Genomic DNA, 26,559 nt, shown 5'->3' on the forward strand with positions numbered 1-26,559 from the left:
TCCTTACAGGGAATGCTCAGCCTCTGGATGCTGCCAGCTCACAAGCTCAGCGAGCCCGGGAGATCAGAGACCCTGTGCTCTCACATCCCTTGGCACAGCGAGCAGTAATCCCACATGCCTCCAGGTGTGTGGTACCCAAATTGCACCCACAGCAGAGCTCCGACACACCCTCAGGTGTGTGGTGCCCTCACTGCACCCACAACAGAGCTCCGACACACCCTCAGGTGTGTGGTGCCCACACTACCCATAGCCCGAGGTTTGTGGTGCCCACACTATACCCACAGCCCGAGGTTTGTGGTGCCCACACTGTACCCTCAGCCCGAGGTGAATGGTGCCCACACTGTACCCACAGCCCGAGGTTTGTGGTGCCCACACTATACCCATAGCCCGAGGTGTGTGGTGCCCACACTGCACCCACAGCCCGAGGTGAATGGTGCCCACACTGTATCCACAGCCCAAGGTATGTGGTGCCCACACTGTACCCACAGCCCGAGATTTGTGGTGCTCACACTGTACCCACAGCCCGAGGTTTGTGGTGCCCACACTGTACCCACAGCCCAAGGTATGTGGTGCCCACACTGTACCCACAGCCCGAGGTATGTGGTGCCCACACTGTACCCACAGCCCAAGGTATGTGGTGCCCACACTGTACACACAGCCCGAGGTTTGTGGTGCCCACACTGTACCCACAGCCCGAGGTTTGTGATGACCACACTGTACCCACAGCCCGAGGTATGTGGTGCCCACATTGTACCCACAGCCCGAGGTGTGAAGTGCCCACATTGTACCCACAGCCCGAGGTTTGTGGTGCCCACTCTGTATCCATAGCAGGGATCTGTCAGAAACTGCAACCAGTTTTGAAACAGAGTCTCCTCTAACCACTCCATCTCAACACACAAGAGCTTTCAGTCCTCACTGGATGACAATGAAACATGAGCCTCAGCAGTGATTTCAGCCACAAAGCTTCTATAGATATGTGAAGAGAAAAAGATTCGTGAAGACAAACTTGCAGTCAGATTCAGGTGAATTTATAATGGGCAACAAAGAAATAGCAGACCAGTTGAACAAATATTTTGGTTCTGTCTTCACGAAGGAAGACACAAATAACCATCTGGAAATACTAGGGGACCAAGGGTCGAGTGAGAAGGGGGAACTGAAGGAAATCCTTATTAGGCGGGAAATTGTGTTAGGGAAATTGATGGGATTGAAGGCCGATAAATCCCCGGGGCCTGATAGTCTGCATCCCAGGGTACTTAAGGAAGTGGCCCTAGAAATAGTGGATGCATTGGTGATCATTTTCCAAAATAGAAACATGGAAACATAGAAAATAGGTGCAGGAGCAGGCCATTCAGCCCTTCTAGCCTGCACCGCCATTCAATGAGTTCATGGCTGAACATGAAACTTCAGTACCCACTTCCTGCTTTCACACCATACCCCTTGATCCCCCGAGAAGTAAGGACTTCATCTAACTCCCTTTTGAATATATTTAGTGAATTGGCCTCAACTACTTTCTGTGGTAGAGAATTCCACAGGTTCACCACTCTCTGGGTGAAGAAGTTTCTCCTTATCTCGGTCCTAAATGGCTTACCCCTTATCCTTAGACTGTGACCCCTGGTTCTGGACTTCCCCAACATTGAGAACATTCTTCCTGCATCCAACCTGTCCAAACCCGTCAGAATTTTAAACGTTTCTATGAGGTCCCCTCTCACTCTTCTGAACTCCAGTGAATACAAGCCCAGTTGATCCAGTCTTTCTTGATAGGTCAGTCCCACCATCCCGGGAATCAGTCTGGTGAATCTTCGCTGCACTCCCTCAATAGCAAGAATGTCCTTCCTCAAGTTAGGAGACCAAAACTGTACACAATACTCCAGGTGTGGCCTCACCAAGGCCCTGTACAACTGTAGCAACACCTCCCTGCCCCTGTACTCAAATCCCCTCGCTATGAAGGCCAACATGCCATTTGCTTTCTTAACCGCCTGCTGTACCTGCATGCCAACCTTCAATGACTGATGTACCATGACACCCAGGTCTCGTTGCACCTTCCCTTTTCCTAATCTGTCACCATTCAGATAATAGTCTGTCTCTCTGTTTTTACCACCAAAGTGGATAACCTCACATTTATCCACATTATACTTCATCTGCCACGCATTTGCCCACTCACCTAACCTATCCAAGTCACTCTGCAGCCTCATAGCATCCTCCTCGCAGCTCACACTGCCACCCAACTTAGTGTCATCCGCAAATTTGGAGATACTACATTTAATCCCCTCGTCTAAATCATTAATGTACAATGTAAACAGCTGGGGCCCCAGCACAGAACCCTGCGGTACCCCACTAGTCACTGCGTGCCATTCCGAAAAGTACCCATTTACTCCTACTCTTTGCTTCCTGTCTGACAACCAGTTCTCAATCCACGTCAGCACACTACCCCCAATCCCATGTGCTTTAACTTTGCACATTAATCTCCTGTGTGGGACCTTGTTGAAAGCCTTCTGAAAGTCCAAATATACCACATCAACTGGTACTCCTTTGTCCACTTTATTGGAAACATCCTCAAAAAATTCCAGAAGATTTGTCAAGCATGATCTCCCTTTCACAAATCCATGCTGACTTGGACCTATCATGTCACCATTTTCCAAATGCGCTGCTATGACATCCTTAATAATTGATTCCATCATTTTACCCACTACTGAAGTCAGGCTGACCGGTCTATAATTCCCTGCTTTCTCTCTCGCTCCTTTTTTAAAAAGTGGGGTTACATTGGCTACCCTCCACTCGATAGGAACTGATCCAGAGTCAATGGAATGTTGGAAAATGACTGTCAATGCATCCGCTATTTCCAAGGCCACCTCCTTAAGTACTCTGGGATGCAGTCCATCAGGCCCTGGGGATTTATCGGCCTTCAATCCCATCAATTTCCCCAACACAATTTCCCGACTAATAAAGATTTCCCTCAGTTCCTCCTCCTTACTAGACCCTCTGACCCCTTTTATATCCGGAAGGTTGTTTGTGTCCTCCTTAGTGAATACTGAACCAAAGTACTTGTTCAATTGGTCTGCCATTTCTTTGTTCCCCGTTATGACTTCCCCTGATTCTGACTGCAGGGGACTTACGTTTGTCTTTACTAACCTTTTTCTCTTTACATACCTATAGAAACTTTTGCAATCCGCCTTAATGTTCCCTGCAAGCTTCTTCTCGTACTCCATTTTCCCTGCCCTAATCAAACCCTTTGTCCTCCTCTGCTGAGTTCTAAATTTCTCCCAGTCCCCAGGTTCGCTGCTATTTCTGGCCAATTTGTATGCCATTTCCTTGGCTTTAATACTATCCCTGATTTCCCTAGATAGCCACGGTTGAGCCACCTTCCCTTTTTTATTTTTACGCCAGACAGGAATGTACAATTGTTGTAATTCATCCATGCGGTCTCTAAAGGTCTGCCATTGCCCATCCACAGTCAACCCCTTAAGTATCATTAACCAATCTATCTTAGCCAATTCATGCCTCATACCTTCAAAGTTACCCTTCTTTAAGTTCTGGACCATGGTCTCTGAATTAACTGTTTCATTCTCCATCCTAATGCAGAATTCCACCATATTATGGTCACTCTTCCCCAAGGGGCCTCGCACAATGAGATTGCTAATTAATCCTCTCTCATCACACAACACCCAGTCTAAGATGGCCTCCCCCCTAGTTGGTTCCTCGACATATTGGTCTTGAAAACCATCCCTTATGCACTCCAGGAAATCCTCCTCCACCGTATTGCTTCCAGTTTGGCTAGCCCGATCTATGTGCATATTAAAGTCACCCATTATAACTGCTGCACCTTTATTGCACGCACTCCTAATTTCCTGTTTGATGCCCTCCCCAACATCACTACTACTGTTTGGAGGTCTGTACACAACTCCCACTAACGATTTTTGCCCTTTAGTGTTCTGCAGCTCTACCCATATAGATTCCACATCATCCAAGCTAATGTCTTTCCTAACTATTGCATTAATCTCCTCTTTAACCAGCAATGCTACCCCACCTCCTTTTCCTTTTATTCTATCCTTCCTGAATGTTGAATACCCCTGGATGTTGAGTTCCCAGCCCTGATCATCCTGGAGCCACGTCTCCGTAATCCCAATCACATCATATTTGTTAACATCTATTTGCACAGTTAATTCATCCACCTTATTGCGGATACTCCTTGCATTAAGACACAAAGCCTTCAGGTTTGCTTTTTTAACACCCTTTGTCCTTTTAGAATTTTGCTGTACAGTGGCCCTTTTTGTTCTTTGCCTTGGGTTTCTCTGCCCTCCACTTTTCCTCATCTCCTTTCTGTCTTTTGCTTTTGCCTCATTTTTGTCTCCCTCTGTCTCCCTGCATAGGTTCCCATCCCCCTGCAATATTAGTTTAACTCCTCCCCAACAGCAAACACTCCCCCTAGGACATTGGTTCCGGTCCTGCCCAGGTGCAGACCGTCCGGTTTGTACTGGTCCCACCTCCCCCAGAACCGGTTCCAATGCCCCAAGAATTTGAATCCCTCCCTGCTGCACCACTGCTCAAGCCATGTATTCATCTGCGCTATCCTGCGCTAACAGTCTATCGACTCTGGATCAGTTCCTATGGACTGAAGGGTAGCTAATATAACACCACTTTTTAAAAAAGGAGGGAGAGAGAAAGCCTGACATCAGTAGTGGGAAAAATATTGGAATCAATTATTAAAGATGAAATAGCAGCGCATTTGGAAAGCAGTGACAGGATCGGTCCAAGTCAACGTGGATTTATGAAAGGGAAATCATGCTTAGCAAATCTTCTGGAATTTTTTGAGTAACTAGTAGAGTGGACAAGGGAGAACCAGTGGATGTGGTGTATTTGGACTTTCAAAAGGCTTTTGACAAGGTCCCACACAAGAGATTGGTGTGCAAAATTAAAGCACATGGTATTGGGGGTAATATACTGAAGTGGATAGAGAACTGGTTGGCAGACAGGAAGCAGAGTCGGGATAAATGGGTCTTTTTCAGAATGGCAGGCAGTGACTAGTGGGATGCTGCAGGGCTCAGTGCTGGGACCCCAGCTATTTACAATATACATTAATGAGTTGGATGAAGGAATTGAGTGTAATATCTCCAAGTTTGCAGATGACACTAAACTGGGTGGCGGTGTGAGCTGTGAGGAGGATACTAAGAGGCTGCAGGGTGACTTGGATGGGTTAGGTGAGCAGGCAAATGCATGGCAGATGCAGTATAATGTGGATAAATGTGAGGTTATCCACTTTGGGGGCAAAAACACGAAGGCAGAATATTATCTGAATGGTGGCAGATTAGGAAAAGGGGAGGTGCAACGAGACCTGGGTGTCATGGTACATCAGTCATTGACAGTTGGCATGCATGTACAGCAGGCGGTGAAGAAGGCAAATGGTATGTTAGCCTTCATAGCTGGGGGTTTTGAGTATAGGAGCAGGGAGGTCTTACTGCAGTTGTACAGGGCCTTGGTGAGGCCTCACCTGGAATATTGTGTTCAGTTTTGGTCTCCTAATCTGAAGAAGGATGTTCTTGCTATTGAGGGAGTGCAGCGAAGGTTCACCAGACTGATTCCCAGGATGGCTGGACTGACATATGAGGAGAGACTGGATCGACTGGGCCTTTATTCACTGGAGTTTGGAAGGATGAGAGGGGATCTCATAGAAACATATAAAATTCTGACTGGACTGGACAGGTTAGATGCAGGAAGAATGTTTCCGATGTTGGGGAAGTCCAGAACATCTAAGGATAAGGGGTAAGCCATTTAGGATTGAGATGAGGAGAAACTTCTTCACTCAGAGAGTAGTTAACCTGTGGAATTCCCTACTGCAGAGAGTTGTTGATGCCAGTTCATTAGATATATTCAAGAGAGAGTTAGATATGACCCTTACGGCTAAAGGGATCAAGGGGTATGGAGAGAAAGCGGGAAAGGGGTACTGAGGTGGATGATCAGCCATGATCTTATTGAATGGTGGTGCAGGCTCGAAGGGCCCAATGGCCTACTCCTGCACCTATTTTCTATGTTTCTAGGAGCTACTACAGCCGAGCCCAATGCTGTCCTCAGTCATCATTTGCATACACTATCCACTGGGCAGTGTTCAGGCACAGGACCCAGCATCCTCCACAAACCTCCCTGCCTCTCCACCTCTCTCTCCTTTAACTCACTCCTTAAAATCTACCATTTTGACCAAGCTTTTGTCCCAATATCTCCCTTTTTGGCATGGTGTCACTTTGTGTCTGATTACGTTCCTGTGAAGTGCGTTGGGACGCTTTATTTTGTTAAAGGCGCTATATAAATGCAAGCTGCTGTTATTAATTTTACGCTCTCTAAATCAGGGACGCAGAGGGGGGCTCTACCACCTCTACTGCTGCCCCTATGAGATCTTCACAGGCCAGTAATCAATACTGGAACCTTATAGACTAGATGGCTTCACACCACACCCAGTAACCACTGAGATATCAAGTTCATAGTTAAAGCATTTAATTTTCTTCCATGTCCCATACCTTTCCCAAACCAGAGCATATCCCCACTACCGTGGAGATCTGATTACATGGATCCACCAGCGAAGCCTGTGCTTCCTCCATCTCTGCTTCTGATCTCCAAATGGCTCCTCACTCCATACTTCAGGTTCCCATCACACGTGCACCGGGCTACCTTAAAGTGCTATCCATTTAGTTCAATTTTCCTGCTTTATTCCCATCACTTTAAAATGTTTGAATATTTATTCATTTCCCTTTTGAAAGTTATTATGGATTCTGCTTCAGCCACTGTTTCTAATGGGACATTCTATGTCCTAACAATCCTCTCCACAAAAAATCCTTCGAACCTCTCCCTTTGTTCTTTTGGTGATTATCTTAAATTCATACCCTCTGCTTGGTGACTCACTGACCAGTGGAAATAGTATTTCTCTATTTACCTCATCAAAATCTCCCACATTTCAGAACATCTCTCTCAGATATCCTCCTAATCTTCCTTGCTCTAATGAAAAGTGCCCCAGATTCTCTAGTCTTTCCTCATAACTAAAGCCTCTCATCCCTGGGATCATCATAGTGAACCTCTTCAGTACCCTCTCTGTGGGCTTGAAGTTCTCCCGAGAAAAGAGTGCCTAACTGTGCACAATATTCTAACTGCGGTTTAACTAATAATTTGTACCTCTTTGTTTTGTACTCTGTCCTCCTAAGTCTCCGATTTGGGAGACAGGAAGCATGTGTCAGAAATGCCCCGCCCACCATATTGGTAAAGGCCAAAAAATTCGGCGCCCAGTGTCCCCGCCTAAGGCTCTTTTCATATTCAAATAAGAGGCCTAACGTCGGATAGAGGCCTCCTCTGGGTTGCCCCGAACACAGCTGCCTGGGTCTGCCAGGTCTACATGCGGCTAACAGGTAGTCAGTCCTTAAAGGGACCGCCGTGTGCTGCCACCAACAAGGTAAGTGTTTAAAAGATACTTACCTGTATGTGGAGCTGGGAGGAGCAGGAGTACTTCTACAAGCTCCACATTAAACCCCAGGGCTGCTATCGGCCATTGCTACCCCACCCCCCCATCGCAACCTTGACCCCACCCCCACCCCGATCGCTGGCATCAACCCCCCCCTCCCCCCGATCCTGACAGCTAACCATCTTTCCTGATCCCGATCACTGCCACCCATCCCTTGCCGGCCCCCCGCTAGCTTCCATTCTGCTTGCCCCTCCACTTTCCAACCCCTTTATTGACTTACCCGAGGGCCGTTGCTGCTGTTGCAGCAGCCCGATCTTCGACTCCTCTTCTCCGGCGAGCTGCCGGGGGTGCCTAATAGGCGTGTCCGCAGCTCGCAGGCTCGGTGATAGCGAGGCCACGGCCCAATATCATGTGGGCCTCTGGTCTATCCATTCTGGTCTGGGGATTGTTCCCTGCGAGCCTGTTTGTTTGGTGTGCTTGAATTTCTAGGTTCTAGCATCCCAAATTCTTTCTTTATCAACTTTTCCTCCGACTTTAAAAAATTTGTATATTTGAATCGTTAAGTCTCTCTGCTCCCCCCGGCTATTGCCGGTTTACCGTTTAGTGACTATGTTCTCTCACTCATCCTCCCAAAATGCATCACCACTTGTTTCTCCACATTAAATATCATCTGACATTGATCTGCCACATATGTAATATGTAAAACTACTTAAAGTTGTCTTCTACTTTGGGAGAGGGAGAAATATTTCCGATTGGAAGGGCTCAGACAAGGAATTCATTCATAGTCTTTGTGAGTATGAGGAGGAAGGTTGTTTTAACAGAGGCAGCAGAGGTTCAGAGTGCTCATTATGTCTGCCCTTCCCTGGAGTGAGTGGCCCAGGCCCAGGCCTGTTACTCAGCCCCTCATCCCTTGCATTATCACGACGTGTTCTTACGGAACTGGAGGAAAATCTTCTTGTCATTCTTCTCCATGATCAGCTGGTCCTTGGCCAGTAGTTCCTGGTACTGCTGCTGCCTGATTTTCTCCACAATATTCTCAGCTTCCTGCTCAAAATCAAGAGAGATTAGATCACAACGTCATCCTGCAACAAAGCGCCCCATCTCTGGGTGGAATCGTTTTAATGTATTTTAGGAAACGGGAATTTCTATTTCTATGTAACAAAAAACCCCACAGAGTCCATCTTAAAATAATGAAATGTTTTGGATTGTTGGTCCAAATGTGTGATTACAATGAACTCAAAATTGCCCCTGAGCTGTTCATTTCTGTGCCTGAAAGACCTCCATACAAAATATTACATTCTGATTATTTGGAAGGGCAATATTGCCAATTTTCTCCTCTGCTCTCCTAAAGGTGCATCCCCCTAATGGGGTACCATTCCACAGGCATTGTTCTCATTCGCTACCTCACCCAAATGGCCATTCAGGTGTGAGTCTAAGCAGATTGCCAGCAGGCTATTTGACTGTGGATGCGTCACCACAGCGAAGTCCAACCCTGTCCTCAGCCAGCAACCACACACACACACATGTGTGTGCCACTGGGCAGTGACCAGGAGAGAGGACCCTGGGAGTCTTCTCACAGGTACTCAGGTTAATTGTAAAGCCGGCTGCCATTTCCTTAGTTTCCCCCCCACCCATGTGCCTTTCCCTGGAGAACATATCATGGACCAGCTAAGAGGACAGTCGCCTGCTACAAGGCCCCAAAGCCCAATGCTTCTCTGACACTGGCCACTGGAACACAACCTGTAGCATTCCCAACATCTCAATGGTGGTGTCAAGCGATGGGGGAGCTTGTTGTGTGGGGAGAGTGGGATGTTGGGCCCGCACTGTAGCACAACACATGGATGCTCACCGTCCTGCCTCACTGTGCCTTCCTTAGAGGTTCCACACTTTAGGGATCCCAGTTAAAATGCCTGTGCATAATCAGAGAGAAATATAACTTTCTGGCTTCAGGATCATTCATCACACAGATGTTATCCACTGTACAGTTATCTTCCCACCAGGGAATTGTATCCGAGGGGACTTTTTGAGGGAAAGTCGTGGTTTTGCTAGGTGTCTCCCTCCTTGCCCCTGTCGCAGTACCATGGCACTTTCCATGACTGAAGCCCCGTTCCCAGGCCTCTGGCAATAACAGTCTGAAATCGACCGTTACAATTGGAGAGTGGTACCTCAAGGGAACATTATATCTCCCCTTTCAGAAGTGAAAGGCAGTCAGTGGAGGTCTGTTGCCATGTGAACGTGGGCCCACCTCTTTGGCGTATTTATAAGACCATAAAAAATAGGAGCAGGAGAAGGCTCATATGGCCCATCGAGCCTGCTGCGCCAGTCGATGAGGTCATGGTTGAACTTCTACATCAACTCCACTTTCCCTCCTTATCCCCATATCCCTTGATTCCCTCTATGCCCAAAAATCTATAGATTCTGACTTGAATATACTCAACGACTGAGCCCCCACAGCCCTCTGGGGTGGAGAATTCCAAAGATTCACCCCTCTAATATCTGCACAGCCCCATTGTAAAATGCCTCACCCTGTCCGGTTGAGCACTGGACAAGTGGGAACAGCTATAATGCACAGGACGAGCGACTGGAGACACAAACCCGGGTCTCCACGCTCCATGAGGCTAGGCATTGGGCCAAGTGATTTAACTCCATCCTCAGGCATCAGTTGGGGCGACACAGGCATCACGCCTTTCACAGCTGATTAGCTGGCACCTATCTTTTAGACTCACACAGAAAGAAAGTGTGAGGACTGCTGGCAACTGTGGGACCCTAGCATCGGCCGGCACCTTCGGTAGAATGGCCGGGGGGGGGGCGGAGAGAAAGATTTGTACAGGACAAAGAAAGAAACGGGGTCAGTGCCACCGTCACGGTGAAATTGCAGGCAATGAAGGATAACCTGTGTTGGAAACTCCACTCTGTAGTTCAAATCCCCGAGCCAGAAGAGGTGTGTGAACCGATTGGTGATGTCAAACGGACTCAACTTCTTGTCTCCGAGGTTCAGAAAGCGCAGGATATTGATGTAGTTCTGGTTTCGTCTGTCTCAGAAGAAAAAAGAACAAATTAGAATAAACCAAGATCCTTAAAAAAAAGAGCTTCCAATAACAACAACAACTTGTATTTATATAGCGCTTTTAACATAGTGAAACGCCATAAGGCGCTTCACAGGAGTATTGTGGGAAAAAATATTTGACACCGAGACGCATAAGTAGAAATTAGCGCAGGGGAAAGAGGTAGGTTTTAAGGAGCATCTTGAAGGTGGAAAGTGAGGTAGAGAGGCGGAGAGGTTTAGGCAGGGAGTTCCAGAGCTTGGGGCCTAGACAACAGGAGGCACAGCCACCAATGGTTGAGTGATTATAATCAGGGATGCTCAAGAGGGCAGAATTAGAGGAGCGCAGATATCTCGGGGGGTTGTGGGACTGGAGGAGATTACAGAGATAGGGAGGGGTGAGACCATGGAGGGATTTGAAAACAAAGATGAGAATTTTTAAATCAAGGCGATGTTTAACCTGGGAGCCAACTCCAACCCGCTGACTATGGGTGGGCAGCCAATCTGCTCCCAGGAGGCAGGTTGGCATTCTAAATATGTTAATGAGGCTGGAAGCCTCAGATTTAACCTGCTGTGCAGGTCTAACTATGGCCGGCCAGAGTTTCCCAGGCCAAAGCCGTCAGCTGCAGCAAGGCAAGGAGAGCACTGCTTATGAGCCGGTAGGAGGAGGAGTGTTTCCCCTGGACCCCAAGCTCCCACACAATCACAGCACCCCACCATTCTCCCCACCCCCTCCTCCCACCACCATCAGTGCCCCCCCCAACACTCCCCCCACCATCAGAGGTCCCCACCATTCTCCCCACCCCCCTCTCCCACCCACCAACAGAGCCCCCCACCACTCTCCCCACCCCACCTCCCACCCACCAGCAGAGCCCCCATCACTCTCCCCACCCCCTCTCCCACCCACCAACAGAGCCCCCCACCACTCTCCCCAGCCCCCCTCCCACCCACCATCAGAGACCCCAACCACTCTCCCCACCCCCATCTCCCCCCACTTCACACCCCCTTCCCCGTTCCCCCTTCCCCCCACTTCCCCCGCAGCTTCCCTCCTCCCCCTCCACCCCCGCCCCAACCCCTCCTGCTTCCCCCTCCATCCCCTCAAACCCCTTCCCCACCCTCCACCCTTCCCCCCAACTGCGCCCCCCATTTCCTCCTCCCTCCCCCCACCATTACCCTCAACCCCCTTCCCCCACCCTCCCCTTCCCTCTCTCTCTTCCCCACCCTCCCCCTTCCCCTCCACCATCCCCCTCAACCCCCTTGCACCCCCTCCCCCCCCCACTATCCCAATGAATTTTAAACAATGCGAGAAGATGGGAAATACCACCTTGTGCCTCGGACAGAAACCCCATCAGCTCTTCTCTGTTACCTTAATTTTTTCTCACTTCCTGAGGTCAGGTGACTGTTGACAAATCCAAAGGGTGTACCGTTAAACATGAAGGAGACTCCCACGGCACCTTTATTACCTGAAAAATACAATACAATTACTCAACTGATTACTCCACCAATCAAAAAACTTAACTCCACCTCAAGCTATCAGCTATTTAATAACCCACTACTAGCCATTCAAATACAAACATTTCATACTTTCAACTGTCTGAATGCTCCACATCCATCAACCAACAATTGGAATACTTCACATCCAACAAGTAACCATTGGAATACTCCACATCCCACTACTGCAATTGCTTCAACTCATTCAAACAGGATTCTTACTGCCAGGGCAAAGAGGAGACATTTATCCCGTCATATTGGTTTGGGTTTGATTTGGAACCTAAGTCATGGAGGTGAAAGGACAGGACAGTCTCAGACAGTGTAATAAGATATTGTCTAGCCTCATACAATATGAAAGGACAGTGTGTGGCCCACTGTACCACCCAGTCCCAGAGTGTGAAAGGTCAGTGTGTGACCCACTGTACCACCCAGTCCCAGAGTGTGAAAGGTCAGTGTGTGACCCACTGTACTACCCAGTCCCAGAGTGTGAAAGGTCAGTGTGTGACCCACTGTACCACCCAGTCCCAGAGTGTAAAAGGTCAGTGTGTGACCCATTCTACCACCCAGTCCCAGAGTGTGAAAGGACAGTATCTGACCCACTGTACCACCCAGTCCCAGAGTGTGAAAGGTCAGTGTGTGACCCACTGTACCACCCAGTCCCAGAGTGTGAAAGGTCAGTGTGTGACCCATTCTACCACCCAGTCCCAGAGTGTGAAAGGACAGTATCTGACCCACTGTACCACCCAGTCCCAGAGTGTGAAAGGACAGTATCTGACCCACTGTACCACCCAGTCCCAGAGTGTGAAAGGACAGTGTGTGACCCACTGTAGCACCCAGCCCCAGAGTGCAAAAGGATGGTGTCGAACAGATGCCAACAAAATACCTCCCATAGACCCATTCAGCTTGAAAAACACGTTTAGTAAATGCAGCCATCCGCAGAGTACCTTCCTAGAACATTTTTCTGAAATTAAAGATCCACAAACTGTTTGTACCGAGAGCATTGGCGATCCCAGTTTTGACGCTGCTTGTAGAAATGTGACTAATCCGATGTTCATGTTCCGGTTTTGCCAGTATAACTATCCGGATATTCCACAGGGTCTGTGTTGCGATCTGTGAAGAAAAATGAACATTTGAAAGATCGGAAATGAGAAACTGAACTTTGTTTTTTTTGTGATGTATTTTGGTGCTGTTGCCGGTGAATCAGAAGGTTCAATTGGTGGAAATGTCTCTGTCGGTGGAGGTGTCTCTGTCGTTGGAGGTTTCCTTGTTGGTGAAGGCGTCTCTGTCGGTTGAGGTGTCTCTCTTGGTGGAGGTGTCTCTGTTGGTGGAAGTGTCTCTGTCGGTGGAGGTGTCTCTGTCAGTGGAGGTATCTCTGTCAGTGGAGGTGTCTCTGTCAGTGGAGGTATCTCTGTCAGTGGAGGTGTCTCTGTCAGTGGAGGTATCTCTGTTGGTGGAGATGTCTCTGTTGGTGGAGGTGTCTCTGTTGGTGAAGGTATCTCTGTTGGTGGAGATGTCTCTGTTGGTGGAAGTGTCTCTGTCGGTGGAGGTGTCTCTGTCAGTGGAGGTATCTCTGTTGGTGAAGGTATCTCTGTTGGTGGAGATGTCTCTGTTGGTGGAGGTGTCTCTGTTGGTGGAGGTGTCTCTGTCGGTGGAGGTGTCTCTGTCAGTGGAGGTGTCTCTGTCAGTGGAGGTATCTCTGTCAGTGGAGGTATCTCTGTTGGTGGAGATGTCTCTGTTGGTGGAGGTGTCTCTCCAGGTGGAGATGTCTCTGTCAGTGGAGATGTCTCTGTCGGTGGAGGTGTCTCTGTTGGTGGGGGTGATTGTACTGTTAGTGGAGGTGATTGTACTATTGGTGGAATTGTTACTCTTAGTGCTGGTGTTGCTGTTGGTGGTATCATTGCTGGAAGGGCTGCTGGTGGATGTGTTGATGGTGTTGGTGTTGAAGGAGTTGTTTTCAGTGCTGTTGGTGGAGATCTTGGTGAAGGTGTTGGAGAGGTGCTGTTAGTGGAGGTGTTTATGGAGGTGTTGCTGTTGGTGCTATTGGTTGTGCTGCGGTTGAAGTTGGTGAGGAGGTTATTGGCGGAGTTGCTTTTGGTGGAGATCTTGGTTTTAATTGTGCTGGAATGATTCCTACCTTTTCTGGCCCTTATTGTCCTTTGTCCCCAGCCACCCTGTACCATGCACTCTCTCTCTGTGTCATACAGGAAAGGGTAAATAGACAACTTGTTCCAAAGTGATCCAGATCACCTTGAAGTGTAGAATTGTCCTGAGGACCCTCATTGTTGTTGTTATATATGTAAATTTGTATTTACTCTGTACAGCCACCAGGGGGCTCATCCCCTGGTGTTCCAAGGGATCCCATAATCCCTTGGGAGCACAGGTATTTAAGGAGGCCTCACAGGTTGGAGAGGCACTCTGGAGACCTGCAATAAAAGAATAAGGTCACACTTTACTTTGAGCTCACAGTGTTCAGTCTGACTCTTTTTACAGACCGTACTTAACAGTTATTTCCTCCGTTTCCATGGTGAGGCAGCTGGTCTTCATTCACCATTTGTCCGCAGTGATGGGGCCAGAAAAGGTATGTCAGTGATGTGTAGAATGATCAGGTGAGCCTATTCCTACTATTATGTGGTGACATGCATTGATTTGGAGATGCACTGCATTGCCCAAGATATATTGGATTCAATAATCATGTTCTTGCACCCTGGCACTTTATCAGATGAACACAGACAATGTTGGGTGCATGGCAGATCTATTCCATCGGCTGGAACAATGGGTTAGGAACTAGCCTTCCACCTCCAACAGGTTGGTTCAAAAGGGCTTTCCCACAGTGAACACCAACTTGCCCATTAGCATTCTGGTTTGTATGGATAGTTGGAGCTGAGTGGGAAGAAACCCAGTCTTCAGCGACAGGTCTACCGCACCCCCCCTCCACTCTTTTGATTGGAGAAAAAATAAACATTACTTCAAGTGCCCCCCCAATCTGGGGAACACGCCAGACACTTTTCAACTGCCTTTAAAACATTTTTGTTTTGTTTTTTTGTGGGTTTTTTGTGTTTTTTGGACTTGAAAAGCATAAATTATTACAAGTGCCCCCTATAAAAGGGGAGGGGGACACTAAAACCGCCAATAAAACAAATTAAACTTTAAAACATATAAAATCAAATTAAAATTTGGTTTCCGGGGCACCCCCTTCCAACCCAACCCAGATTAGTGAGCTTGCAAACCATTACCACTACTCTAGAGCACTGTGATCCTGCCTGGTTCATGGATGGGATTGTATGTGATTGTATGGGAAATCCATCACCGAGGGTCTGTCTCAGTTATGAACTTCCAGCACCACGCGTGTCATCTTTTAGTTACATCGACCCAAAAGGCACTCCACCTCCCTGTCCGCCTCACCAAGGAGGATAGCAGTTACATACACTTCGATGTACTTACGTGCTTAAACTTTATATAGGTGATGTCCTTCAGTGTGGATTTGATCAGCTCCAGCCACTCCTTCTCTCCCTGCGTATCTTCCTGTGTGCCAATAACGTAAATATCATGTGGGATGTCGGCGGCTGTGTCATCCCGGGTTTTCCCCTGGCCTCGGGAGAGGAACCATGACTGTATGTCCACTGGAGCTGAGGCATTCCCTAAGCAACAACAACTTGCATTTATATAGCACCTTTAACATAGCAACACATTCCAAGGTGTTTCACAGGAGCAATTATCAGACAAAATTTGACGCTGAGCCATGTAAAGAGATATTCGGACATGTGACCAAAAGCTTGGTTGAAGGGGTAGGTTTTAAGGAGTGAGGTAGAGAGAGTGGGGGTGGAACGGGGGGGGGGGGGGGCGCGGAGGGTGCAGGGATTTAGGGAGGGATTTCCAGAGCTCAAGACCTCGGCAGCTGAAGGCCAGTAGTGGAGCGAAGGACATCCAGGGGTGTGCAAGAGGAAGAGTTCTCAGAGGATTGTAAGGCTGAAGGAGGCTTACATAGATAGAGAGATAGGGAGGGGGGTGAGGCTATGGACGGATTTGAACACAAGGATGCAAATTTTAAAATGGAGGTGCTGTTGGACCGGGAGCCAATGTAGGGCAGCGAGCACAGGGACCGATGAAAAGGAGTGCACATTTTGTGGGGGTTTTCTGAGTTTCAGTGCCTCAGGCCACTCCTGTTGGTAAATGCTCGATCACTATGACCCGGTTTGTGCCTTTCCCTGCCTGACATCCAGGTCATTGCTAGCGAGCCCAGTGGTCAAAGAGCGAAACCCTTATTACTGCATTGATTGTCGGGATGTGGGCATCGCTGGCCAGGCTGACATTTATTGCCCACCCCAAGTTGCCTGGAGAAGGTGATGGTGAACTGGCTTCTTGTACTGCCCAGGTCCGTGTGCTATTCTTTGTAGCAGTTTTTGGAGTGGAGACGTGAATCTACCAAGCTGATGTGGGAGTGGAGTCCCATATAGACCAGGTAAGGTCGGCAGGACATTAGCAAAGCAGCTGGATTTTATTTCATGGCTACTTTTACTAATACCGGATTTTTATTTCCAGATTTAAAATAATGCCGCGGTGGGATTTGAACTCGCGTTGTCTGGATTACTAGTCCAGTAACATAACCGCTACATTAACGTACCCATAGCTATTAGTTATATCACATTCCTCCATGTGATTTTCCTTGACTATGAAAGTTATTAAAATAAACAATTCATTAGACCGTGAATTTGGTTATAAACAGCCTCGCAGATTTATTAAAAGATAAATAAATGGTACGCATTATAAATATTTGAATTTCACTAATCACAGCAGGGTTGCTCGATTAACCTTTATGCAGTGGCTTGTAGCTTGCCATCCAGGAAGTATCTGCCAGTCATATCAATCTCTCTGATGGCTTCGGGTGGATTGCCCATTTTAAAAAGACAGGCTGATAAATATTCTTAAATGACCAGGACAGTGACCTTTTAATATCCCTCTCATCCCCCAAACATTTGCCAGGATAATAGAGAGCTGGTAGTGTGTTACACAGGATAATAAGAACATAAGAACATAAGAACATAAGAAATAAGCACAGGAGTAGGCCATACGGCCCCTCGAGCCTGCTCCGCCATTTAGTAAGATCATGGCTGATCTGATCATGGACGCAGCTCCACTTCCCCACCCGCTCGCCATAACCCCTTATCCCCTTATCATTTAAGAAATTGTCTATTTCTGTCTTAAATTTATTCAATGTCCTGGCTTCCACAGCTCTCTGAGGCAGCGAATTCTACAGATCCACAACCCTCTGAGAGAAGAAATTTCTCCTCATCTCAGTTTTAAATGGGTGGCCCCTTATTCTAAGATTATGCCCCCTAATTCTAGTCTCCCCTATCAGTGGAAACATCCTCTCTGCATCCACCTTGTCAAGCCCCTCATAATCTTATACGTTTCGAAAAGATCACCTCTCATTCTTCTGAATTCCAATAAGTAGAGGCCCAACCTACTCAACCTTTCCTCATAAGTCAACCCACTCATCCCTGGGATCAACCTAGTGAACCTTCTCTGAACTGCCTCCACAGCAAGTATATCCTTTTGTAAATATGGAAACCAAAACTGCACGCAGTATTCCAGATGTGACCTCATCAATACTCTGTACAACTGTATCAAGACTTCCCTGCTTTTATACTCCATCCCCTTTGCAATAAAGGCCAAGATTCCATTGGCCTTCCTGATCACTTGCTGTACCTGCATACTATCCTTTTGCGTTTCATGCACAAGTACTCCCAGGTCCCTCTGTACTGCAGCACTTTGCAATCTTTCTCCATTTAAATAATAACTTGATCTTTGATTTTTCCTGCCAAAGTGCATGACCTCACACTTTCCAACATTATACTCCATCTGCCAAATTTTTGCCTGTCTATGTCCTTTTGCAGATTTTTTGTGTTCTCCTCACACATTGTTTTTCCTCCCATCTTTGTATCATCAGCAAACTTGGCTACATTCCACTCAGCCCCTTCGTCCAAGTCATTAATATAGATTATAAATAGTTGGGGTCCCAGCACTGATCCCTGCGGCACCCCACTGGTTATGGATTGCCAACCCGAGAATGAACCATTTATCCCTACTCTCTGTTTTCTGTTTGTTAGCTAATCCTCTATCCATGCTAATATATTACCCCCAGCCCCGTGATCTTTTATCTTATGCAGTAACCTTTTATGTGGCACCTTGTCAAATGCCTTCGGGAAGTCCAAATACACCACATCCACTGGTTCCCCTTTATCCACCCTGTGAGCTGGGAGTGTGTTACAGGATAACATTGAGCTGGGAGTGTGTTACAGGATAATAGTGAGCTTGAAGTGTGTTGCAGGATAATAGTGAGCTGGGAGTGTGTTACAGGCTAATAATGAGCTGGCGGTGTGTTGCAGGATAATAGTGAGCTGGGAATGTGTTGCACAGGATAATAATCAGCTGGGAGTGTGTTACACAGGATAATAGTGAGCTGGGAGTGTGTTACAGGATAATAGTGAGATGGGAGTGCATTACACAGGATAATAGTGAGCTGGGAGTGTGTTACACAGGATAATAGTGAGCTGGAAGTGTGTTACACAGGATAACCAGGAGGTAGAATGTGTGTTGCACAGGAGAATAGATGGCGGAAAATGTGTTACATCGTTTTAGTGAGATGTGAGATTGTTACAGTTCTGTTCCCAGACCAGGTGAACAGCACACCCAATAACTCTTCCTGCTCTCCAATACAGCTGGTCTCCAATATAGGCTGACCATATTTTCTAAACCCAATCCAGGGACACACTGTGTGGGAGCACAGTAAAGTAGCCAGGACGCAATTCAGGAAAACCAGCATGTCGACTTTGTTGCTTCTGCTAGTGGAATACAGATAGGGGCAACTCCATTTTCACTTTACACTGAATCGCGAATCTTGCGAGTGTTCTGGCAAGATTACTGTACCACCTATACTGGTCCCCGAACACCCTAACTCTTAATTTCTTAATTTCACATCTGTTCCAAACAGATTGAGATTTTCTATGAAACACCCTCTGTCTCAGAAGGTTTCAGAAACCTCTTCACGGTGGGAGAATTTAGAGCTTGCCTTATTCAGTAAAAGAAACACGATGCACCATACTAATCTGAGGTAAAGTAAATCCATTCACCCACCAGCTCTCACTGCGCCCTCTGCTTCTCCCGTACATTTTAAATGTTCCACCCTCCGGCCAGTCACTACTGGCCGAAACACAGGATCAGGTAACTCAATCCCCCAGAGTGCAGTGCGGCCCAAGCTATCGATGGGGCTCTGTCTCCAACGAACTTCATTGTGGGAATGCGGGGCCGCCATTGTCGCCTCCATTCAGCCATCTTCTGGAATGCATTCTGGAGCTCAAATCGGGCAGGAATGGGCTGAGAATCCTGCCCCCCACCACCCTGCCCCCATCCCCAGGACTTCTGTACATTCGCGTTTAAAAAACCAAAGACTCTATATGGAAACAAATTTTCTGAACCAGGGACTCTTCCAGGGACATTGTTCACCCGGGGACACAGTACCTCATCCCGGGACTGTCCCCGGAAAACAGGGACGTTTGGTCAGCCTACTCCAACGGCCCTTACCCATGTTCCAGGTTCCAATGAAGATGTTGATCATGTCTGGCTCCGGGAAATCCGAATGTTTATTCTTCATCAGCTGCAAGAGCTGGCAGAACCCTTCCCGCTTCTGGTAACAGAGAGACAGAGGTCAGTACAACAATATATAGGAACAGCACCAGAGGCCTGCCCAGTTTTTCCAGACCTACATCAGCCTAAACTGCAGCCCTGAAAGTGACCACTGGAGACCGCCAAAGGAAAGATTTGTTTCTTTATACTTGACTCCACAGAAATAGTGCAGGCTGCTGTTGGCCAGCGCTCGGAACCCTCTACCCTCCCCGTCCCTCTCGCCGGCGCCAGTTCACCCTCCTCCCACATTCATCTCCCCCCCCCCAATTCACCTCCCCCATCCGTTCACCTCCCCCCCATTCACCTCCCCTTCCCATTCATCTACCCCCCTCCCATTTATCTCGTCCCTCCCCTTCACCTCCCTCCCCCCTCGCATTCACCTCCACCTTCCCAATTACCTCCCCCTCCCCTTCACTTCACCACCCCCCTCCCCTTCACCTCACCCCTCCCCTTCACCTCCTCCCTCTCATTCACCTCCCCCCATTCAACTCCCCCCTCCCAATCACCTCCCCTCCTCTTCACCATCCCCCTCCCCTTTACCACCCCCTCCCCTTCACCTGCCCCCCCGCCCATCACCTCCCCTCCTCCCCTTCACCCCCCCTCCCCTTCACCTCCCTTTCTCATTTACCTCCCCCCTCTCATTTATCTCCCCCCTCTCATTTACCCCCGCTTACCATTCACCTCCCCCCTCCCATTCACCTCCCCATTCCCAATGACCTTCCCCCTCCCTGTCCCTTTTGCCTCCCCCACCCCCGTTCGCCTCCTCCTCCCATTCCCGTTTTCCTGCCCACCCCTCCGAGGATCTAACTGTGCCAGCTCTGAATTGTCAAGGGCCCTGACCGGCGAGCCGCTTTGGATCACCTGATTGGCGTCTGCAGCTCACTGGTATAATGAAATGAGCCCCAAGGACCAATATCCAGTGACTCGGGCCTTCATCTCCGGGCACACATTCCAACTGGAGGTCAATGTCCTGGTCACTGTATCTAACAAAACCTCCTCACTCACACACAGAGTGAGAGGCTGTGATACTGTTTATAAAATATCCTTTCATTGACACGGGCAGTGTGAATTTTCAAATAATCATTGACGCTGATAGTGAGAGGCAGTGATACTGTTATAGAGGGCGCTTTACTCTAGATACAATTCATGCTGTACCTCATCTGGATGTCCTACCAAAATGTGTCCCTCAACAAGACAAAAACAAAGTGCACCTTAAATGTGGAAAAATGTTTATAGAGGTTTAATCAGACAAAAAAAGAACACTAAGCCAAAGAAGGAGGTATTCAAATGGGATGACCAAAAGCTTTGCCAAAGAGGTGGATTTTAAGGAGGGTCTTAAAGGGGGTGAGGGAAAAGGAGGCGGAGAGGGAGGGGGAGAAGTAGGCGGAGAGGGTGGGGGACAGTGAGAGGGAGTGGGAGAGAGAGAGGGAAGGGGAGAGGGAGGGGGAGGGGGAGAGGGAGGGGAAAGGGAGGGGGAGGGGGAGAGGAAGGGGGAGAGGGAGAGGGAGGTGGAGAGGAAAGGGGAAATGGAGGGAGAGGGACAGAGGGAGGTGGAGGGAAGGGGAGAGGGAGGGGAAGAGGGTGGGGAGGGGGAGAGGGAGGTGGAGAGGGAGGGGGAGAGGGAGGGGGAGAAGGAGGGTGAGAGGGAGGGGGAGAGGGAGGGGGAGAGGGTGGGAGAGGGGGAGAGGGAGGGGGAGAGGATGGCGGAGAGGGAGGGGGGGAGGGGGAGGGGGAGGGGGAGAGGGAGGGGGAGAGGAAGGGGGAGAGGGAGAAGGATTTAAGAAAGTAATTCTGGAGCGTGAGGCCTGGATGACCAAAAGCACGACCGCCAGTGTGAGGTTGAAGGCAGGAGGTATACACGAGAGGAGAGTCAGAGGAACACAAGGCTCTGGAGGATTTGCAGGGCTGTAGGAGGTTACAGAAATATGGAGGGGCAAAGTATTAAGGGCTTTAAACACAAGGATGAGAATTTTAAACTGGATGCGTTGGTGGACTGGGAGCCATTGTTGGTCAGTGAGCACATGGGTGATGAGTGAACGGGATGGGAGAGGGCAGCAGGGATTTGAATGAGTTGATGTTTATGGAGGGAGGAGAGGGGCCAGCCAATGACAGCATTGGAATAGTTGAGTCTGGAGGTGACAAAAGCATGGCTGAAGCTGGGATGGTAGTGGCTGATGTTAGAGAGGTGGAATAGGTGGTCTTTGTGGTGGAGGGGATTTGGTGTCAGAAGCACAGCTTGAGTATAACTAGAACGCCAAGGTTGTGAACGGTCTGGTTCAGTCTGAAGTAGTGGCCAGGGAGGCAGTGGCTAGGGTAAGGAATTTGTGGCAAGGGCCGAAGACAATGGCTTCGGTCTTCCCAATGTTTAACTGGAGGAAACAGTTCATCCAGGAGCGGGTGTCAGATAAACAGTCTGACCACACCGAGTCTGTGTGGGCATCAAAACAGGTGGTGAAGAGGTAGAGCTGGGTATTGTCAGCGTACATATGGAAGCTGATCTCATGTCTATGGATGATGTTACCAAGGTATGACATGTAGATTAGAAAGAAGACGAGCCAGGGTTAGATGCTTGGGGAAATCCAAGTTAATGCTGTGGGGGGAGAAAGTGCTGGAGATGCTCTGACTATGATCGAATAGGTAAGTGTGGTAACAAGCAAAGGTAGTGCCACTGAACTGGACACCCGGAGGAGAGGCGTTGGGGGAAGGTGGTGTGGTCGACCATGTCAAAGGCTGCAGCAAGGGCCCAAAGGACAAGGAGAGATAGTTTACCACTGTCACAGTCACATAGGGTGGCACTTTTAGCTTTGATTAGGGCCATTTCAGTGCTGTGTCAGGGGTGGATCAGAGAGATTCAAATATGGAGTGGCGTGAAAGATGGGAATAGATTTAAAAGGTGACAACACCTTCAGGGACTTTGGAGAGGATAGACAGATTGGAGATAGGGGCGGTGGTTTACAGGGGTAAAGAGGTCACGTGTGGACTTTTTGAGCAGGGGGTGATGACCCAGGATTTGAAAGGGAGGGGGACAATACCCGGAGAGAGAGAAGCATTTCCTATATCAGCTGGCATGGGGATCAGGAAGGTCAGCAATTCAGAGGCAATGGGGTCAAGAGAGCAGGCAGTGAGTCTCAGTGACAGGAAACGCTCAGAGTGGGCAGGAGGAGAGAAAGATCCTTTTCCTTGATGAGCACAAAAAAATATCACCACCACTAGAAAAGGAAAGGAATGATGTGATTGGATCGTTGGTTTTTCACTTCGATGGTGAGGTGCTCAGGACAAACCTTGGAGTCTGTGAAGACGTACTCCTTCCGTTGTGACTTCTTCATCTCCGACTCAATCATGATCACCAACTTGTTCTGGAACTTCTGTGATTTGATTAACTGTAAAACTGAGACAAGCAGTGTCGGTGAGAGAAGACATGTGCACTTGCACTTCTGATCAGTTCCTTTGTGAATCACTTCGAGTGTTTGCATTTCTGGTACCAGCAAGTGCCGAGACCCAATCCAGATAGCCTCGGACTGCTCTCTTTGGTACATTATGCAGAACCTGGCGCCACACCATCAGATGTGCGCATAGTTCCTGCTTTCAGACTGTTGTTGAAGCAAGAACTCAGGACATCAGTAACTAAACAACCAAGGGCCTTCAGTAACCATACAAATACACTTGGAAGAGCCAAGAGGAATCAGTAACCATACAGATACCCTAGTGACAGCCAAGGGGCATTAGTAACTATATAGCAATCCCAAGATAGCTGAGGAGCATCAGTAACCACACAGACAGAAGACATCAGTAACCATACAAAAACTCAGGATAGCCAATAGTCAGTAACCATATAACTATGGCAGCATCTTTCAAGGTCATCAACCTGAAATGTTAACTCTGTTGCTCTTTCCACAGATGCCACCTGACCTGCTGAGCATTTTCAGTTTTTATTTCAGATTTCCAGCATCTGCGGTATTTTGCAATTGTATCATATAGATATGATTGGGCAAACCAGACATCTATAACTGCACAGATGTACCAGCTGTGTCAATTGCAGCTCAGTGTGTAGCACCCTCACCTTTGAGTCAGAAGTTTTGGGGTTCAAGTCCCACTCCAGAGACTTCAGCACACAATCTATGCTGGCACTGCAGTGCAGTGCTGAGGGGGTGCTGCACAGCCGGAGGTGCTGCCTTTTTGATGAGACATTAAACTGATGCCCTGTCTGCTCTCTCAGGTGGACATAAACGAACCCATGGCCCTATTTCGAAGAAGAGCAGTGGAGTTCTCCTCGGTGTCCTAGCCAACATTTATCCCTCAACCCACACCTAAAAATAGATGATCTGGTCATTATCACAGCGCTCTTTGTGGGATCTTGCTGTGCGCAAATTGGCTGCCACAGTTGCTACATTATAACAGTGACTACACTTCAAAATTACTTCATTGGCCGTAAAGCACTTTCTGCCGTCCTGGAGTCGTGAAAGGCGCTACATAAATGCAGCGTTTTTTCTTTCTTTTTTACCAGGGAAACCAGGTGTCATCAATATCCATACAGACATCCAAAATAGCCCAGAAACATGAGTAGCATTACAGGGTTCCGGGGACAGCCAATAGATGTTAGTAATTGTACAGATACTCTGCAGCAAATCAGAGGCACCAGTAACCATAAGGATATCCTGGGACGTATATGAAAGGATATATGAAAGGTTGAGCAGGTTGGGCCTATACTCATTGGAGTTTAGAAGACTGAGAGGTGATCTTATTGAGATTTATAAGATTCTGAGGGGGCTTGACAGGGTAGATGCAGAGAGGATGTTTCTCCTAGTGGGGGAATCTAGAACTAGGGGCATAGTTTCAGAATAAGGAGCCTCCCATTTAAAATGGGGATGAGGAGGAATTTCTTCTCTCAGAGGGTCGTGAATCTTTGGAATTCTCTGCCCCAGAGAGCTGTAGAGGCTGGGTCATTGAATATATTTAAGGTGGAGATAGACAGATTTTTGAACAATAAGGGAGTCAAGGGTTATGTGGAGAGGGCGGGGAAATGGAGCTGAGGCCAAGATCAGATCAGCCATGATCTTATTGAATGGCGGAGCAGTCTTGAGGGGCCAGTTGGCCTACTCCTGCTCCTATTTCTTATGTTCTTATGTTATGTTCTTATGATATCAGAGGGATATCATTGGGTGGAGAGAGAGAGCGAGAGAGAGAGTTGATGCTCCTGTCATGGCAAAAGCATGCTGACGGATTTTGCTGGCATCGTGTGTGATCAGAGATCATGTGGAAAAAGTGGGAGCAAAACTGGCACTGCAACAAGGTAAGTGGGATTATTTATATCTCTGAGCCCAGTGGATGGCAGGTGCACTGCATATGTGCTGGAGAAACGTCATCAGAGGAGATAGAAATAAGCAATGGTGCGAGTTGCAGGCCTGGTAGGACAGTAATGTAATGAGCGAAGATAGATGTGAAATGTCATTGATTATAATTCTTACTTCTGTTGTGACTGTAAAACTTGTCCTCTGTTCCGTCCTTTGATTTCTTGACGATCAGTTTCCCATGTTCTATGTCCACTTTCAAATGGAGTTTCAGAAAAATTCCAAAACTGTCTAATTTCACCTGAAAAATAAAATGAAAAGTGATCCTCGGCCATAAATCTGAACTCTTTAGCTGCTCCTCGTCTTCCCTTTGCTTGAACCCTGACCAGTTACCTGATATTTGAAGACGAGGTTGGTAGTTTGCAGGACAGAAGGGTCGATGGCGAGGGAGGGGGTGATGGGGACCATTTTGAAAGATGACCTTAGAGAGGATATGACGTGATTCTCTGCACAAGCTTTCTATTTCTGAACAACAAACTTTGATTTGGTCAGTGTTACTGAAAAAACGCTGGTTCGCAGAAAGTGCCTACCTCGAAAGTTACAGGTGCGATTTCAGAGTGCCGGTCTTCAATGTCTGTGTCTGAAGCCTCGGGCTTATAATCTTTCACCTGCGCAAAGTGAATTAGTGAAAGAATGGGACAGAAATTAATCAGCATGCTCCCATAAGTTCTTCTCTTGCCAATTCTCTCCTCTCCTGAGGTACTGACTCTTGTTGGCTACATGTTCCACAGGGGTTGTCCTCCCTCTGATACTTCACCCAAGTGGTGATTCTTCATTGTTGAGCCGAGGCAATGTGTAGTGGTGGGGCCTCTGACAACTAGGGTAGGGTTGTTTAGTGGTTGTGTTATTGGACGAGTAATCCAGACATTGGGCTAATAACCCAGAGAATATGAGCTCAAATCCCACCATGACTGTTTGAGAATTTGAAATCCGTTTTAAAAATTTGGAAATAAAAAGTTTGTGACCATGAAGCTGTTGGATTTTTGTAAAAACTCAACTGGTTCACTCATGTCTTTTAGGGAAGGAAACCTGCATTACCCGGTCTGTATTATATGTGACTCCAGTCTCTTAACTGGCCTCGGAAATGGCTTAGCAAACCACTCAGTTCTAGGCAATAAATGCTGGCCTTGCCAGCGATGCCCTGAGAGTGACTGGAAAAAACTGGTGGCACATTACAGGCAGCTTCTCACCTGATGCCCACACAGGCAAATTTTTCCAGCAGAAGTCACTCAGTGGTAATCAGAAGTGACAGTCCATCTAGGTTGATTCCTGAGATGAAGGAGTTGTCTTATGAAAAAGGTTGAGCAGGTTGGGCCTGTACTCATTGGGAGTTTAGAAGAATGAGAGGTGATCTTATTGGAATGTATAAGATACTGAGGGGGCTTGACAGGGTAGATGCAGAGAGGATGTTGCCCCTCGTAGGGGAATCTAGAGCTAGGGGCATAGTTTCAAAATAAGGGGGCGCACATTTAAAATGGAGATGAGAAAGAATTTCTTCTCTGAGGGTCGTGAGTCTTTGGAATTCTCTACCCCAGAGAGTTGAAGGCTGGGTCATT

The 26,559-nt window shown here is 48.0% G+C and overlaps 1 protein-coding gene across 1 annotated transcript in view; it reads right to left on the bottom strand.

The window, feature by feature from the left end:
* The window catches only part of inpp5d (inositol polyphosphate-5-phosphatase D), a 221,667-nt gene that overhangs the window by 93,207 nt on the left and 101,901 nt on the right, over positions 1–26,559 (bottom strand). Inside the window, exons 8-16 of the mRNA XM_070882224.1 lie at positions 25,534–25,611; positions 25,121–25,244; positions 22,937–23,043; positions 19,554–19,656; positions 15,414–15,610; positions 12,965–13,082; positions 11,848–11,944; positions 10,332–10,470; positions 8,374–8,482 (exon numbers count right to left, since the gene is read on the bottom strand). Of these exons, the coding sequence (XP_070738325.1) occupies positions 8,374–8,482; positions 10,332–10,470; positions 11,848–11,944; positions 12,965–13,082; positions 15,414–15,610; positions 19,554–19,656; positions 22,937–23,043; positions 25,121–25,244; positions 25,534–25,611 (1,072 nt within the window). The remainder of the gene's footprint in view (positions 1–8,373; positions 8,483–10,331; positions 10,471–11,847; positions 11,945–12,964; positions 13,083–15,413; positions 15,611–19,553; positions 19,657–22,936; positions 23,044–25,120; positions 25,245–25,533; positions 25,612–26,559) is intronic.

The sequence above is a fragment of the Pristiophorus japonicus genome, chromosome 6, assembly GCF_044704955.1.
Source record: "Pristiophorus japonicus isolate sPriJap1 chromosome 6, sPriJap1.hap1, whole genome shotgun sequence".
NCBI classification, from domain to species: Eukaryota; Metazoa; Chordata; class Chondrichthyes; family Pristiophoridae; genus Pristiophorus; species Pristiophorus japonicus.